The 18,983-nt window shown below is 40.9% G+C and overlaps 1 protein-coding gene across 2 annotated transcripts; it reads right to left on the reverse strand.

Moving 5' to 3' along the window:
* Nucleotides 1-320: 320 nt before the first annotated feature.
* LOC133883523 (uncharacterized) lies at nucleotides 321-8,223 on the reverse strand. Of its 2 annotated transcripts, none has more exons than XM_062322873.1 (9): nucleotides 8,031-8,223; nucleotides 7,119-7,170; nucleotides 6,248-6,321; nucleotides 6,018-6,107; nucleotides 5,650-5,793; nucleotides 4,528-4,579; nucleotides 3,578-3,651; nucleotides 638-727; nucleotides 321-509 (listed from the first exon to the last, which is right to left on the reverse strand). In XM_062322873.1, exons 1-9 carry the CDS (start codon nucleotides 8,156-8,158, stop codon nucleotides 500-502), a joined length of 714 nt encoding a protein of 237 aa, XP_062178857.1. In that variant the 5' UTR covers nucleotides 8,159-8,223; the 3' UTR covers nucleotides 321-499. The 2 variants fall into 2 exon arrangements, with proteins under 2 accessions (XP_062178857.1, XP_062178856.1); XM_062322872.1 differs by having other exon boundaries at nucleotides 602-727; nucleotides 8,031-8,222.
* Between the last annotated feature and the right edge of the window lie 10,760 nt (nucleotides 8,224-18,983).

Here is an 18,983-nt window from a genome sequence, read left to right on the forward strand (position 1 = left end):
TCCCAAGTTGAGATCAGTCAGCCCACCATGGGTATGTCCGCGGGTATATGATGTCTATGGGTGGTGAACGCAGGTGACATTTCTTACCCATGACAAGTAATAGGTACGGATACAGATTTAAAAATTAGCTCGCGAGCACACCATCCCTAATAGCAACGTGCATTCGCTGCATAGCCGTGCCCATTGTTTGGCCTGTGGCGCTGCGGGGCTACAAAATTGTGCAAACACATACGATTGTAAATGATATTGGAGCCTTTGAGGGCAAGTTAAAGATCATTTACTAAGCAATTAAATCAAAAGTACAAGAAAAGAGCTTGAACTTGACAAATAGTACGATTCATTTTATGGAGAAGTTGGCGAAGAAGTTAGGTCACTCCAAGCAAAATAACTTCTCTAATTGCTGTCCTAATATACACTTAGTTATGGTTCCTTACATATAGAGAGAAGGAAACATTTGTTTTATTGCACGGCAATCAGAGCATACCCCTTCAATGAATTTTCAATTTTTCCTACATTTCAAACAGGTGAATTATCAATAACAGATCAATGACCGGATGTCAAGCAAAAAGTTAAGAGAACTGTAAGTTAACCAGGCTCATACAAGATGAAGGATTACGGGGCAGTCGTGATTCCATACTTGCTGTGAGAGTTCAATAGCACGTGGTAGATTGGGTCTTGATATGATACTTGAAAAAGTTGAATGACAATATAGCCACATGTTGTGATGCTAAAGCAAAGAACAAAACAGGATAAGGGTCAATAATTTCCTTACATAAAATCATCAATATAGCTCACAACTTCACACGCCAACATAACCACTCGTATGTATTCAACATAACCATAAGAGGAAAGAAAACCAATATGTGTACCCTAAAGCCACAATTGTTCCTTCATATGCTTCATGGATTGGGTCACAGCAACTTAACTACAGTTATTACCACCCACATGCGACAGTAGCTATTCTATCGAGTAAGAAAGCACCTACATACGAATTACACATAATCCTTCGGGAGGCTACTCCTAGAGAGAAGCATTAGATAATATTCCGATTTGTATAAGGAAAATGTATACGTCATATACCTATCATGAAATATTAAAAGCTAAAAATCGTGTTTGCGTAAATAACACGAAACATCTGATGGTAATAATTTATTAACAGGAACAAGATTCACTTGTTAGTTAGCATAAAACAAATTAATTGCGATAATGAGAAGAGACAACGATTCATTAGTAATAGAAAGTATTCTGACAAACCCCTGTTGTTGACGTGAGCTCCACCAGCAACAGCAGTTAACACAACTAGTGTTCATGAGCACTTAGTTTTTGCTAGGGAATATATTGATTTTGTTAGTTTTGATACTTATCTTTGATTCGTTCGTTTCCTTAAGTTATACCATTTTAAGGGGTCAGGTCAAGCATTAGAAATAAGTTATTCCTATAAAATAGATAGAAATGTCTTAAGCAAGAATAATGAATTAGTCTTGTCTAGACCCAAACATTCTCTCGGCCCAGTCTGTACTTTATGTACCTCTCTCAATCACTAATCCCATTAAATCCATGGCATCTAATCATCCTAGGTACAATGTTCACAACGATTTTGATTTAGAACTGCTCATCATGGCTTCTTCTGCCGATGAGAACAAGCTCATAAGGCCCAAAACAAAAGATTCTTGTTGGATTATAAGATATCCATAAGTCTTGGTGGAGATAAAGAAGATATGAGCAAGGAGGCAACACATCAAGGGTCTGTTTGTGGTTGCTGTGCGTGCTGCGCTGCACAGTGGAATCTAGTTAGTTAGAGGAATATTTGTCATTCTAGTATGATTTTTTTGTATAGATAAAAAAAAAAGATGCTTCCAACTAACAACTGCGCCCAAAATAAAATAAATAAGAACTTTTGAAAAGCCACTGCAATACCAAATTGCAGCCTAAGTAGTGACAGCCTATGATGCGTGGATACTTATGAACACTCATGTATCAGACACTGATACTCCTTCGATACTTGTCGGACAAGTATCTGACATTTTCATGATTTTTAAATAAATAAAATAATCCTGATACTTTGTCGAAACCTCTTCGATTATTTCCTGATAGCTCCAAACCCTAACCTCATGTTATGCTCAGAAAATCCCACTCTCTACACATAAAAACCCCTCTCCACGTCGCTCCCCATCCTTCCTCACAAAATAGAGGTGTCGTGCCACCTTGCTAGCCTTAGCTGGCATCGCCCTACACTATCGCCGCCAGCCATTGCTGTCACCCCTGGAATCACCAGTTTGCCTCTCCCTTCCCTTTTATATCAATGATCAGCCAATCAAGTAGTCCTATAACTTTTAAGAGGTGTTTATTTTTATTTTTTATTTTATTATATATACGCGTATCCCTATATCAGTGTTTTTGTAAAAATGGTGTGTCGCCGTATCGCATATATGTATCTGTACCGTGGTATCTGGGTAACGTAGGTTACAGCCCCGAACCAATGTCACAACTAACATATTTCTTGCATCAATGGCATCTTCTACAATTGTGGCCCAAGACCGTGCCATTTTTGTTGTGGCTCACGAAGGATTCCACAGGTCAGGATGTGAGTCATCACATTTGCCTCAACGGCATGGCTCATCGCAGTAGAAGGCTCCCATAACTCTCTCTCTTCGAGTTTGCACACAATGTCATCTAGAACTAAGGGGTTGCATGCCATCACAATCAACCACCTCCGCAGATTGCCATCATGGGGCCACAACCTAGAAACTTCTTACCAAATGGTTGTGGGTACCTACAGTTAAGAAGAGGACAAGAGGCCAACATTGCCAACATGTTCTCCAATGCGGCATGGATGTTTGCAAAAGTGGCTACAGTTCTCCGTTATCGTTGTTGGTCTTCCACTTGGCCAAGGTAGAGACAACATAAAAAATGCGGAGGGTGGGCTATGATACTTAATTGTTGTGGTTCACAATGTGATAACTAATCTATAAAGGACAACCGGATGGTGTGACTTCAAGGGAATTAGGGTGTTGGAACGGGGAGATAGAAAATACAAAAGGATTGGAAAACTTTTGGGTTAGGAAAAGACTCATTCATTGTTCTTTCTTGCTTGATATGTATACATCACTATCCCCTTCATTGGAAAGACTTGACTTGTCCTCTAAGAAACAATCTCTAAACTTAGAAATTTTATCTCTACTATCTGACAATCAACATTACCCCTAAGAAGTAATTTCTAACTTAGGAAAACAAATTAACAGAAGATAAACATCCTAAACAAATCAATCTAAGCCCTAACAGAAACTGATCCATATAAACAGTATCAGTGGTGCTACATTATCATGTCACAGTAATTGGTGTGCAAATGTTACTGGTGGTGGGTCCCACATCTAGAACAACCCCACCCTTGCGCGCACAAGAGCAAAGACCCTTTGATGAAACACTTCTATAATTTTTTTTAAGACATCCAAGCTAACGAAATGCATACAACATATTGCAGTAAAATATTCAAAAAAGAATGGATGAACAGAAATGTTATTCTCTTAAGTCAAAAGCAGTAATATGCTCATGTTTGAAGCCTAAAAAAAAATTATACCTTCCGAAGCAGATCAACAAGCAAATCCAGATGACAGTTGATATCCAAGTAGACTCCTTGTGAGCAACCCAGACCTGTAGGCATATCATCAATGATTAACCATTTGGCCTTGTGCTGCCTATTAGGGAGCAAAATGTCAAGATTTAAAAGTGTGTTCCTAATTAGAATTATCTTTTCCTGATTGGACTTTGTAAATTGCTAAACAAGCCAAATATAATAACCATCAAAGTAATAAATAAAATCTGTCTCTGCACATTCCCACAAGAGTCTCAAAAATAGAAGTAAACTGCAGATCAGGGTGTCCACAGAAAATACATCTGCTCTCTATATTTGACATAAACTAATAGCACCATGGCATGATCAAAGCTTAGAATATCCAAACAACAACATATTCATATTCCTCCAAAAACATATTCAAGTACTAGTGTTGCCAAAGAAAATGATCTACATGCTTCAAACAAACTAAGCAGTAATATTTCACAGCGCATTCATTCAAATAAACTAGTCTCTTGCAGATATTTACTCTAAACAAATATAAAACTTGAATGAGGGCATATTTGGTACCAAACTTGAGCTAGATGCAATCTAGCAGACTACTTTGCTCTAAGCACTGGATCAACACACCAATTTTTTTTTTTAAAGAATGTAACCTAAATGTTGGAGTGAACCATTTTTGGCTTTAGAAATTCAGGTTCAAACAGTATCACAACTTACAAGGAACAAAAAGGATGACTTTGATGTTGATATTAATATTTGTTTGTTTAATTTTCTAGTATCTTTAAATTTTACTTTGTCAAGGATTTCTCTTTTGTTTCTCCTAACAACTATATCTGCAGACTTTTTCGGATATTTCTCATGTTGATTTGGTGGTCACAAAGAAAAACAGTTTGCATGATTAAAACAAACTCGTGGTTTGTACTAAATATTTGCCCAAGTTGAAGATGTATTACCGATATTGCAAAGACATTTATGTAGAAGTCAATTAAGGTTGCCGCCATCCACCTGAGTGCACAATAGAACTAGTGACCTTGAGATTTCTAGTTTACAAATGATAGAACGAGTACAGGAAGAAAGATCAACTATAAACATCATAGCACTTTTATTTTTAGTTCACATAATGAAAAGAAATGTATTTAGTCGAAAATCTAAATTGTTAAACCAATGGAACATTTACTGAGCATTTCTCATAGATATCAACATTGTTAAAAGATATGCTTAGAATTCGCCTCCAATAGTTCTCTAATTTCACTTTCAATATGGGATTAATTTGCACACAGCTGCGGCGATTGCTAAGTACTCCTAATGTAATAGAGTAAATTTCACAAAGCCACATATACTTTGTTAAAGTTATCACAAATTGACGAACTGCAAATTGAAGTTAAATTTCAGTCAACTATTGATTATTTGCAAAACATTTCATATAAACTCCTCCTCACCCAAAGCTTGATAAAGTAACAGAATCCAATTGGAGGAGCCCACCTATCAGTGTAATTAACATACAGGATCCACCTGTCAGCAGTACCCAGGTAAGACTGAAGCTGCCATAGTGGTGCAGATCTCGTATGTCAATTACATTGGTGCATGGTCCTTACCAGTCAGATTTCATTGCATTGAATAGGAACCGATGGAGTACCTTTATTATCATTATTGTTTTCACATCATCTTTTTAGTTGGATCTTGTGGATTTTATCTCTAGCCTACCCCAACTTGCTTGAGACAAAGGCTGTTGTTGTTGTTGTTGTAACAGGAACCGATGGAGTTGAAGTTAACTAAAATGTTTGCCAAACTAGTTGCAGTCTACTGGAATGCAAACATAGACATGTATGATAGTTTTGACAAAATTCTTATAGTTTCACGAAATTTACTCAATAAACAGTTTGATAATTGAATCTAGAAAGGATTCCCGTATCTCATGTTTACCCTGTACTCTGAAACCAGCTAGGGCAGCATATCTATTGCTCCGAGGCTGCTGCAATCTTGCATCTAGATTTTACACTTGTATCTGTTACATTGAGCTCGATGGGCCTCAGAAACCAAGACAACAAATATGAATTATGAATGCGTTCACTTACGGTGTCAACAAATCCTTCCTAAAAGGTAGTCCATCAGTGATGACAGTATATGTGACAACGGCAGCCATGAATATCCCCAGTATGCTGAAAACAATCCTCCCAATTATGACACAAGAGCACTTTCTTTGGGATAGATTACCTTGCCTGAAAAAGTTTTGAGAATACATATCAAGACAAACCGGCATCAATATACACACAAGATCCATTTAACAACCAATGTATGCAAAATAATATTCCTTTTACATCTCAAATGATCAACAAGGTCAGCAGTGTGGCACCAAGGAATGCAGTGCAACAAGGTTTGCTGCTTCGCTATGATATTCGGAATACCATATTTAAGGCTAATCATGAAGGATTTGATTCTCAACCTGAGCAGCAAAAGATCAAGTGGGTCTTGGGTGGGCCCTGCAGGTGTTACTTCAAAAAGCTTCTTAACAATATAAGCACATGTAGTAGCACTGAAAAGATAAAAAGAAAAAGGGTGGATCACATCATGTCAATAGAACTCATCCTTTCAAAAAAAAAAAAGACTGATATTTAAGAAGAAGCCATGAAAACTAAAAGGGTACTAAAACATTAGAGAGAAGGAATCAAGTACCTTCCAAAACAAACCAACAGAACTACCCAGATGGCAGAACTAATCCAGTTTGCTTCCTTGTAAATAACCCAAGCCTAGAACACCATACAAGAAACACCTCTAGCTCAAGTAAAGTTGGAAATTAAATAGGATCTCCATACATGAACCAGAAATTATCACATGGAAAATATTTTTCATTTGGTTTGTATCTGGTGAACAGGTAGCAACTGAATTAATTCAGCATTCTACTGCTCAACTAGATCCAAGCATGGCCAAGTTTACATAAGAATATGGATTCTTCAGAAATCCTTCATGTTACTCAAGGGGGAAGGCCCGATTAGGACGAAGCAGAAAAATGATTTGCATGTTAATTTTCTAGTGAGTATGTGCAGAAGTCAGAGCTGGATGCATATATCTATGCAAACTGCAAGCAACAAGTTGTACCTGATAATTCTAACACACAAAATAGCAAAGGATAACATAGCTAAGACAGATAGTGGTACAAGAAAGTATTTCTCTACTACTATTGAATTATCATCACTGAAATGCAACCAATGTATAATAATTACGGTCTCCACCAAAAAAAGGAGCTAATGCAGTTAGACATGTGATACGGCATAAAATTTGAGAATTCAATCAATTCTGTCATACGGATACAGATTATTCAAATAAACAAGTTAAAAGGCTGTAAGCTGCATCATCCACTCTATAAAAATGCATAGAAGGATGTTGTTTGCAGTATTTCTCAAAACAAATGGACAAATAGCTTCTTTCAATTAACTTTCCAGAAGACTCTTCCTCGCAAAGATAGTAAAACATTGCACGTTTTCTGTAAAAACAATCTCAAAAGAGTCACTGTTTACGAAGTACAGTATGAAACTCAATGAATTACCGAAATTGCAATCACGTTCACATAAAAATCAACCAGTGTCGCCGTCATCCACCTGCACACATGAAGAATTACAACTTCGAAGTGAATGAAGTTTGTGTATATGTAAGCATGGGAAAGAGTTATGATCTGCCTACTCGGATGCAACACATGGTTCACTTGTTAACAATGTAGTGTACCAATTCTCTTAAGAACAAACAATACCACATACAGCATAATTCCAGGGTGAATTTTAGTAGTGAGATTTCTCAGGAGCATCCTATACTACCTGCAGCACTGTTGAGCGAGCCTGAGTTTTCATGAACCAATATAGGTAACACAGTAACACGACCTTACTGATTCAACATAAACACAGGCAAACCCAGATGTAAGCAACGTCATAAAGATAAACTCACTCGAGTAATAACTGGATCATGGCAGTCTTGAATTAATTAGAAGAGTTTTCTCATGAAAGAGAAAACATTCCTTGCGTAAGATTGTAAATAAATCCTAATAGTAACTAAATTTCAATAAAGAAATGAACTTCACAGATGAAATACAAAATAAATAACTTTGGACACGCTACAATGTTGCCACTTCACCACATCCTACTAGCATTTCACCATGATAACTCCACTGAAATACAACTAGCCACCAAAAAATGGAAGAGAACTTGAGATAATACGAGTGGCTCATAGCTTCTGCTAATCAGTAGCTAGGAAAATGAAGTGAACCAACACTAAAGTCCGCATGCTGAGTGTCTATGTGACCATACAAACATCCAGTTCACGAAATCGCAACACCTTCATACCAATCCAAAAGCAAGCACATCAGGAACTAGCAATGTTGCCAAACTCATCGCAGTAATCACTATCTAATCCCCACCAAAACTTCCAGCCCCACAGAGGAGGTGAGAAAAAAAAAAGCAGTACTCACGGCGTGAGCAGCTCGGGGCGGAACGGCGAGCCGTCGGTGGCGCAGGTGTACACGAGGGTGCCCACCATGAGCACGCCCAGCGCCGCGAACACCGCCCTCCACAAGACTAGGGTTCCCGGCACCGCCATGATCGCGCTGCGAGCTCACTGCGAGACGAAACGGACGCGGATTTAGTGGGGAAACAGTTTCGGCGGAGCCAAGTAATAGGAGGAACTGCAGAGAGGAGGGGGGCGTGGATGGGAAGCTGACACGTCGGAGCGGCGGAAGCAGAGGCGGAGGCGAGGCCACGTAGACCGTGGACCGGTAGACGCCGCCGCTGCATCTCGCGACCTGGGGAGGCGTGGAGGGCTCATGCGTGGGTAGACTTGTGAGGGTGGGTGAGGGGAGGAAGTCGCCGGCGGAGCCCGGCGATGACGTGCTGACGGCGAAGGGAATGGGACGGCTGCGCGGGGAGAAGACGGATTCTCGGACCGAGCATTGCGCCTTGCGGGCTAGCGAGTGTGCCCAGAAATGACGGATTGGCCCATTTGATAGCCCAGAGCTGATTCGGCCTGATTGATTGAGAGGAATTGATGTTTGAGGGCCATGAGAGAAACACGCTTCATTTGGTGTCAAAAACCCTCTTAGCGCGTGTGGGATAAGAGTAGATAGGATATAAACTAATCTTTTTATAAGAGTAGATGGATATAACCATCCATCTTTTTGAAGTGTTCAGTTAAAAGAATGAATAAAAGTCCATGTTGTGTTTGGTAGAAGTTAGTTGTCCACCTTTCCCTTTCGAAAAGAGCAAATTATTCCATTCACTATTCTATAGATGCATGTTTGATCCAACTTAATTATGGTTACCTTGGAGGGAAAATACTGTGAGGATTTCTTTTCACTTCAATTTCGAGTTGAAAGTTGTCGATCCCTAGCTGAAAGAACCAGGAAAACATCATGGTGACCAGGAAGGAGAGAAAGCATCATGGTGACCAGGAAGGAGAGATCGGGTGCAGCATATGTAGTTGAAACAGTAGAGGAGTCACTAGCTAGTCATAAAAAAGGCCGTTGCTATTTATAAGGCACATGTTTTTGTTTTTTTTTTCACGAAACCGTTGTGAGCCAACGGCTCATAGCCTTTCTTTAACTACCTTTGGATCCCTCCTCGTTGAAGCCTTTCTTCAACCTCCCACCCCCGCTCCACCTACCTCGAGCCATCTTCGACGACAAGGATGTCACTGGATCTGCTCTCGTAGCCCCTGCCGCGCTAACCAGAAGCGCCTAGACCCTCTGCCCTATTGTGGCCCACCGGCCATCCTTCGTTGGTGCCCCACGCCCACTTCCTTCGTGGGGTCGGTATGTGTCCCCCGGAGCTTCTTCTAAGCCCGAAATCCATGAAATCCTCCCAAACCTGAAAACCCTCTTCCTTAACTCGTCACTTGAGCACCCGACATCAATTGTAGGCGATTGGAATTTAGGAGGTGTGGATAAAAAAGAAGATATCAAACCCGGTGCTGGTGAAAAGGGGACAATGTGATCAATGGTGAAGCTAGAATCAAAATAATGGTGGTGCACTATAGTGAACTTTTTTTTAACCTAAAGTGTACAAACATAGTCAAAATAAGTTGATTCCTACTAAAATTTTAATTTACCCTAGTATATACACGTAACCCTGGCTCCGTCTAGCTTCGCCTATGGATGTGATCCCAATGATAAATACGTGCTAGTAACCTACTCCAGTCTTTTAAGGTTTAGGGTTTAGGGTTTAAAAAGTTAACGCTGAAGAGTTTTGCAAAAAAAGTATGTAAAAAGCTGAAGTTGAGGGAATTAAGGGGTCACCTGGTCTCTTTTACCCCTGCTATTAGTGCAACACCAGCATGCATGACATTTATGGCTGCTTCTTTTCCAAAGTCACCTCTTTGATACTCTTAAGCATGCATGGCATTTATGGTTGGTTCTTGTACTGTGATTATATATGGACCTCTTGGCACTAGCAATCCTCTTTCAACAACATGGAGCATCAGAAAAATAAGAGCTCGTAGCAAATGAAAGAAGGTAAAGATAAATTTGTTCATTTAGATTTTGCTTGTTCTATCCTTCGTGGTCATCTTTATCTGACATGATACTCCAGCAGGTTGTTGCCGAATGAGTTTGACGTCGTCGTTGCCGTCTGTGTCACCAGCAAAACAACTGTCATCACCATTGTCATTGCCGTCACCAGCGAAACAATCGCCACCGTCGGTGGCAAAACAACCGTCGTCACCATTGTTGTTGCCATCACCAGCAAAACAACCACCATCACCATCGTTTGCTAGGGAGAGCGATGAAGCTAGAACATATTTCACGCAAGACTCGCTTGAACCCGACGTCATGCAAAACTCAATCGAGCCCAACGGATCGTGTTTGCCAGATGATTTTGACAAATGGTGTTTGCCGGATGGTTTTAACAAGCTACCAGTTTGGGAGCAAGAGATGGCCAAGGTCATGTTTAAAATTTGTATGCCTAAATTCTTCTAAAACATGGAACCTGTATGCGCTTAATGTAAGTCTCCTTTCCTGTTAGTGCTTCAACTAGTAGTACTCCTGGTGGAGGAACTACACCTCTGCATGGGATTACATAATGTCACACCCGGTTTAAGACCAAACCAGATGTAAACTATATGTATGCTAGGATCAGTTTATTCATACATATAGCGACGTCATCAGTGCATAACAGACACAGTGCTTCTTATTACAACGCTATTTATTACAAAATGATCACACATGGGTCTAAAAAAAAATACACCACAGCGGAACAGAACAACGCAGCTCCACACCAACAGGCAGCCGACCGGGAGCTCCACAAGCCTAGAACTCGGCATCATCTTCAGGGAAATCATCCTTAGGGAATTCTTCAAAAGTTTCACCTTCTGAAACAGCAAGTGTGAGTATTTCCAATACTCAACAAGTGGGGGAAAAATAAATTTGACATGGTGGCTTGAACCAATGTCTCCTATTCTCTAGGGTTTCATTTGCATAAAGCCAATTTTATCCCTGAACTATGGAAAAGTAACTTTTATTTTTTTTAAAAGGAAAAGATGTACAAAAGATTTTCTTTAACCTCTGAGAATTCAACCCGAGAATTCAACCAATTCTCAATCATGAAAGACGTCCACCCGACTAATCATGTGAGGATCTATGCTGCTCATAACCGTGAGCACGGCTGAATATTCAGTTTGACACTCTGCAGAGTTTGTATACTTTACCCATGAGTCGTGATCTTCTCTGTTGCCGGTACCTTACACACTTCCAGGGAGTACGTCAAGAGATCACTAAAAGGCTTTTCCAAAGAGTCTCTCAGTATGCACTTGCCCACTGAGGTTTCACCGTCGTACATAAATGGAGTAACCCTCCATCCCAGAAGCCCCCTCTTGTGCTGGGTAGAATCGGGAAGTAACCCTTCCTTATCTACACATCCAATTGGCTCATACAACACTGGGAGAATATCTAATTACTAGGCCAAGCCGTACCATATTGGTCTCATGGTTGTTCTGTTGCCATGGATGATCGCTCCACGAACCGGTCCTTAAAATGGTCTGGGCAAGACCGCCAATAACCCCATAAAGGTAGATTACCAAACATTTTCAATCAACCAACCATGTCGAGAATAACCTCCTTTCTTGCCCAAAACCCCAAATATCCTTATTGTTAACTCCCTTAACAACATCAGTTTTCATGTCATACTTACTATATCAAATTTTAGTTCATAACTCATGATTCATCACCTACATACTACGTGTTCATCTAAAAGCATGGCTAAGCATAAACATGATGCTATTTTAAGGATAAAACATCTAAAACTAACACTAGTATTTGCTATACTACCTATTTTGTAAAACAGCATGCATATTTGATAAAGACTATCTTTATGTAAAAACTGGGTTCACAACATGTTCAAGGCACTTGCCTTCGTCGAAGTGATGCACAGGTCCTTCAAAATCTTCTTCCTGGAAGTTCCCGAACTCTTGGACTGAATCGTCTACACAAGCACATAATCAAACATAAGAACAGTACACCAAAAAGTCCTAAAACTAGGAGAAAAAAACCCTATAAACAGAATCTACACGTCGCTACAAGAATATGAGCGCAAAGATCGCCTAAATTGGAGCTACGAGCAAAAAGTTATGAGCGTTTGAAGTTCTAGGGGTGTTTTTACAAATTTTACTTATTATCAGAGAAAATCCGAATTGTTTTTATATTGGAAATTAGATTTATGATGTCACAAAACAAAACCGAATTTCTTTCTCAAAACAAAATCATATGGAATAGGTCTATGGGACTATGGACCACGGCCTAGAAGGCCGGTCCATGCCTACGATGCACTAGATTTCAAAGGGGTATGCTCCAAATAATCTGGGCCGTCGAATCTTGATCGGGCGGTTGAGATTGAAGGGGGCTTGGCCGACGGCACAGGCACTCACAGGCGGCAACCAGTGGCGATGGGGATCGCCGGACTCTCGCCAGAATGGCAAAAATGAGCACGGACCTCGACGGGGAACGACGCAAAAGATAGAGGAGGCGGAGGGGAGTCTTACGGAGGGCTTCTTGCTGACGGAGAGGATCCGAAGGTGGCCGGCGGTGAAGAATGGCGGTCGGCGGCCTTGGAGCTCGGTGAAGCGGCGCTCTGGTGATGGGGAGAAGCCAAGGAACGTCGGGAGACTTCACCGAAGGCCCTGCAATGCCCAAGAACAAGAGCCAGGGTCAAAAGAGAGCTCGGCCATGAAGAACAAGGGTGGTGGGGAGCTCTCACAGGCGGCGGAGAAGAAGACCGGCGTCGGGGTCGATTCCGTGTGAGAGAGAAAGAAGAGGAGAAAGGTGGACAGGGTGCTCGAAAGGATGGCGAACTCAGTGGCAAAGGATTTTATAGAAGGGAAGGGGGAGAGAGAGAGGCGCATGGCCGGCTGAACTTCAATGCCGGAGCTACTCCGTGCGGCCGGAAATGGCATCGGGTGGCCATTTCACAAAATTGATGAGGGGGGAAAGGAGGGGAAGGGCATGCGCACATGGCGGTTTGGCGCTCGGGCGAGGAGATGAACGGGGTGGCTCCAATTGAAAATGGCAGCGGCGGCGGCGTTAATCAGGAAGGCGGGCGGATGAAGGTGGGAGAAGGGGAGCCGTCGGCTCGGCTCGGTAGCGTGACTCGGCGGCTGGCTTCGGCTCGGGTGGGGCCCACGCGGCAGAGGGAGGCAACCGGCTCGGGACACCAGCAGGCTGGCTCAGCCTGCAGGTCGGCACGGGGAAAGGAAGGCTGGCGGCCCATGCGGGAAAGAAAGAAGAGGGGAAGGAGGGGGTTTGGGCCGGGGAAGAGAGAAATCGGCTCGAGAGCGATTTTCTTTTTAGGAATTCTCGGCTCGAGAGCGATTTTCTTTTTAGGAATTCCTTTTTCCAATTTGATTTCAATCCAATTCCAAATGAGGTTTTAAAGCGGCGAATCCTAGTGAAATTTTGCAAATTTTTTCCACCCAATAAAACCTTATTGCATCTACAACGGCATGAATGCATTCAAACATTTATCCTAGGCCAAGTTAAATTTAGAAATTAATTTCCTATTGAGCTAAGTTGCAACACCTGATTAATTTTCTAGCAGAATTTTAAATTATTCCAAAAAATTGAATTTTTGGGTGTTACACCTAACTGCATCAATAAAAAATAGCTTGAAACATTCTCTCTTGGCAAACTATTCGGCAAGTTGTGAAATAGCCTCACTGACCAACGATGAATCGCAACTGATCAGCAAAGGAAGGCATCCTTGTTTTTCTAGTGTTCCTTTCTTCATATGAGGAATTTTGAAATTATTTCCTCCTCCTACCTTCATGGTCTCCTTCATAACGAGGGGGAGTGTCAAGAAGATTCGATTTGACTTGTGTACGGAGTACTTGTGGAAGGCCTATTTTGTGTAAATAAGGTTAGCTCCAGCTAAAATGACAAGAGTATAAATAACTCAAAAAAAAGATAATACCTCTTCAACAATTGGAACAAGCTCAACAACCGTTTTTGCAGTCTTCTTATATTGAATGGATTGGATAGCACGGAAAAAACCCCAAATCTAAGATATTAAAATCTGGTGAATTTGGTGGTTGACAAATGAGTTGAATATCGAATTCATCGTGTTTGGCAGCTTCACAAAACAATGGATCAGTAGGCACAATATGTGGTTTAGCATTGTCTTGCTGGACAAATATGGGTTTGTTAACATCTTCATGTGGCCACTTAGCTCGAATAGCAGGCAAAACCTTATCAATGATAAAACTTCTAGTGACTTCCTTTGTAACTGATTTGATGGGCTTCATTTCAATTTTATCAGCTACCCAGTTAACACTTGTTCTCTTAGCACCTTGATAAGTAACTAGAGGGAAGCACCCAGTTTTTCCATCAAATGTGCAAATTCCACCACAATCAAACCTTGGACGAGCAACGGCACACAAGAACATGATTTTAGGGATGAAATTCTTGCTTTTACATGTCCGTGTGGGCTCATCTTCATCCGAAAGCGTATAATATCTCTCTATTTTCCTTGTAAGATTGAAACATTTTTCATCAATAAAAACAACATCAAACAACCTCTTAAATATTGGACCATTCGATATGCTATCTTGGTCAAGGATAGATACACACCATTGTAACCTACTTTTCTTGTTTGCATCTGTTAAGTGCGGTTTTATACTGTTTGACTGACGCCTAATGAAACCTTCCCTTTTCAGTGCCAATAGCTTGGTTTTACTCACATGTAAGCGAGCACATACATCTTCTAGTGTTGTTTGATCTGAAAAAGGAACATGACGTAGCGCAGATACATCTACTTGAACTCGCTTACAACCAGAGTTGCACTTTCTATTGTCCATATTAACCATAGTGCCTTGATCAAGATAACTTTTATCTTGCTTCCAAATATGTTGAACTGTTCGGATTTTAACTGAGAATAATTCAACAATTTCCTTAGTCACGTGAAGCTTCAATTTTCCATTCGTGCTTCTTGCTAACAAGGCTTGAAATATTTCTCTTCGTGTAGCACTTGACACATCTTTCTTGCCTAAACATGTATACTCGGATTTAGAAGAAAAAAATCACACGAGTAAAAAGGAGAGAGTTTACCATTTTCTTCATGTGGTTCCATGTCCATATTCATTCCATTTTCCAAAGCATTGTCGTTAGCATCTAGAGTAGAATGCCAAAACATGTATTCTCAAATTTAGATAGAAATGATGCACGAGTAAGAAAAGAGTCAAATTAAACATTAAAACAACAAAGAAACATGAGAGTATACCATTTTCTTCGGGTGGTTCCAAGTTCAAATCAATGTCATTAGTATCTGATGCAAAAAATATGTGTACTTGGGTTTAGAAAAGAATGTTGCACGAGTAAAACAAAGTTAAATCAATCTCAAAACAACAAAGAAATGAGCGTTAGTACCATTTTCTTCGGGCGGTTCTATGTTCAGATCTACCCTATGGTTAGGAACAACTTCATCAGATGGTTCCATGTTCAAATCCATCTCCTCAAAGTGGTTTTCTACTTCTGCAATCTGCTTTGCTTTTTTCTGGTGTGTGGTGATATGAGAGAAAACAATACAGTGCTCTAGGAGAGTTAGCGTGTATATATACGTGCGTACGACTGGATATTTTAGCGCCAAACCATTCGAGTAGGTGAAACGATTTCGCGAGCAAAGAAAAGATGACACCAAGAGAGACATGCAAAAGAAAACGAAAAAGAAGCCTGGCGGCAAGAGAGGCATGCAGGAGATGGGATGGTTGTTGGCTGGGGTAATTAAACAAAGCCCTGAGCATGCAGAATGAATAAACAAATATGGCAAGCATATAGGAAAAAAAATTGAACAAAAGAAATCACACGCAAGTGCAGCAAAGAAGAAAAGATTAACAAGAAAAACACCATGCGTAGATTACTCTATTTTTGTGTTCTGTATAACTTGTATTAATAGAGATAGAATGGTAAATAAGCTCACTAATTAACCTTTCATTGGTATGTGAAATCAAGTCTAAAACGTCAGCTTCTTAAAGACCGGAAGGAGTAGCTTGTCGACAACGTAAAGCCCTCCCAGGAAAGAGATCCTTCACGTTGCGATTTTTGCCAAGAACACCATAGGCACCAAATAATAACTGACGATATTATGCTCAACAAACACACATAACCCTGTTAAATGACGTGTACGTGTACGTGTTACTATTGCAAAACGACGCTGGCAGCAGAGCAGCAGCAGAGAATGGTCGGATATCCGGCCCAATCTTCGCAGCCCCTGCCGATTTATGAAGGATCTGCGTCTCGGATCGCGCGTCCCTGCAGTATCCAATACTACGTTTTTCCGCACGTTCTGAAACCCTTGCACCTTAATTGCTTGCCGCTGAACTCGAGGGAACAGCATCCCGATGCATGCGGCGACGCCACCAGACAGCCGACATGCATCAACGCATGTCAACACCGGGAGACGCTGAATGAGATACTCCAATGTCGTATCTAATCCGACTGAGAAAACGATAAGCATTGCACGGCATTTCGTTCCGGATGTCCGGCCAGGCCAGATCAGTATGCACTGCCATCATCAATCTACCCTTTTGGCTAGAATTCTAGAGTGCACTGGACTGCTGGAGGTAGGCGTCTTGGGAAAAAGAAGGAAGAGAAGAGCCTGACGACATGCAGCTAGCAGGAGCAGCCCTGCTGCCAAAACGTTCCGTTCTCCTCTCTTTAGGTTCAGACACTATTTATCTCAGGACAGGTTATTGTTGCTAATTGAGAGTAGTCTTAAAATTGGGTCTCGTCTCTCTGAAATCGGAAAGGATGGTCTGTTTGTTCGTTGTGCCGATCGACACGTCTGAATTAAGTCAGCAGTTCAGAAACCCATCAGGTGGTGTTTCAGTTTGAGAGTCTGAAATGTGCATACCAAGTGTTTAGGATCATTTCAATGTGGAAATTTGGTTAATTAGCTGGAGGAATTTTCACGGGTTAAAATTACCCTATATGTATTAATTACAAATTTACAAGGTGAAGGATATGTAAGGGAATGCGTAGACTATGCTAGCCTAAAACAAAAAATTTCTATCATATTTATCCAGAAAACCATACTAGTAAGAGATCATAGATCGTTACCACTAGACATGTAGCGCAGCGGAAGAAGAGTTAGAGTAGATCGATACAACGTCGTGTGCGTCACGCTCCTCGACCAGATCCTCGATAAGCTCCATGACCAGTTTCGAGCAGATGCATCGAGTTCTCAACTAGTTCTAAGTGGTCACGTCGTGCTTTGCGACTAGCACCGAGAAGATATGTCGACTAGCCAAACAAGTCCTCGACCAGCCGAATAGCAGCATCACAACCTTCATACCGAGGAGATCAGTGTCGCAATAGCAGCATCGACTCTACGATATCCACGTACTGGGCAAGATCACCGTGCACTAGTGTGTAGAGTTTTGGGAGATCATGTAGAGAGTTACGACTAGTCTTTTGGGAGGGGCTCTCCTATCGCCTCACCCCTACGTTTCTCCTTATATAGAGCTTGCTAATGAGCTCTTACATTAAAAACCTTTTAGGACTCTAATTCTTTATAGATCAGAATCCAATCAAACATACATACAAATCTAATCTATATGTTTTGATTCGACCTATTAAGTGTGTGACATATTAGGTTCATATATAAATGACTACGACTTAAAACCCTTTCCAAAATGAAATCAATAACGGTCCCTAGCAGGATATGCTAACTTTCAAGTATACACAAAGACCATATCAGCTGAACCTTAGTATACACATGCACTGATCCCTTTGCCTCACGATAACAGTCGAGCTCAAGGTGAGATACGTGCCACCCTTTGTGTTAGCTTGACCACTCACTCAATTGGGTCGCGGATTATCAAAACCGCGATTAACTCTTTAATCACATTGGCATGTCCATGCACTTTCTTATTCAGCGACATTGAGGGGAGAGGGGCAAATTCCATCTTGATCGCTCATACCCCACGATATGTTTCATGATAAACCCAAAAATTGCATTTATGACTACTTAGTTACGGAGTAGCGTTTAACAGCCCCAAAGTATGTCATTATACATTTTGAGAATCAATGACGATCTCAGGTCTAAAGATCCCGCAGGAACACCATTTGAGATAACAACTGGTGGCACGTCATAAATAACAATCCCAACAGTATCTTAAGGTGGGTCTATCCAACATCATGTTTCATAACATAAATATCCACATTATTGATTTGGTATCTCTATGCCTATCATTAGTGACGCGAAAAGAGTGATGGGTACGGAACCCGTCACTAATACCAGTTATCACCGTCACTATTTATTGAACATTAGTTATGGATCACGGTTATGACCCATCACTAATGACCTCATTAGTGACGGATGATGACCGATGAACATTTTTTGTATTTTTTGGACACAAAAAAGTCAAAAAATAATAATTTTTTACCAAAGCCATTCCAACACAGGTCCATCCCATATGTCTCACAAGCCACACTTTTTTCATATTGTTTTCAAGTGTTTGCATTATATGGGAATCAAACCCACGACCTTACCACCTCTGCTATCACGTAGTTGTGATAGAAACCGGATATTTATCCTTTTAACCTTCTTTGCCGAAGGTTATTAGTACGTGTCATAACCATAACATGCCACTAATGGCTAATTTTGCCAAATTTTGTCGTGGGTTATAATTTGATAGGTGACACAGAGTGCATTCGGTAAAACAGGCTTAAGTTTTGCATACGGATTCCACTTTTAACATTTTTTTGACTCTACGAACATCTAAAAAAAAGTTACATTCGTTTCTCCCTGACCTCTTTAGGTTCGGAGAATTTTTTTAGGCCAAAAATAGCTTGGAAGATTGAGTTCTCGCCCCCGGAAGTTTCTGCGTCGTTTTTAGAACGCACATTTGTGTCCATAGCAGCCACACCTTATATCAAACTTGAACAAAAATA

Source organism: Phragmites australis, chromosome 10, assembly GCF_958298935.1.
Source record: "Phragmites australis chromosome 10, lpPhrAust1.1, whole genome shotgun sequence".
NCBI classification, from domain to species: Eukaryota; Viridiplantae; Streptophyta; class Magnoliopsida; order Poales; family Poaceae; genus Phragmites; species Phragmites australis.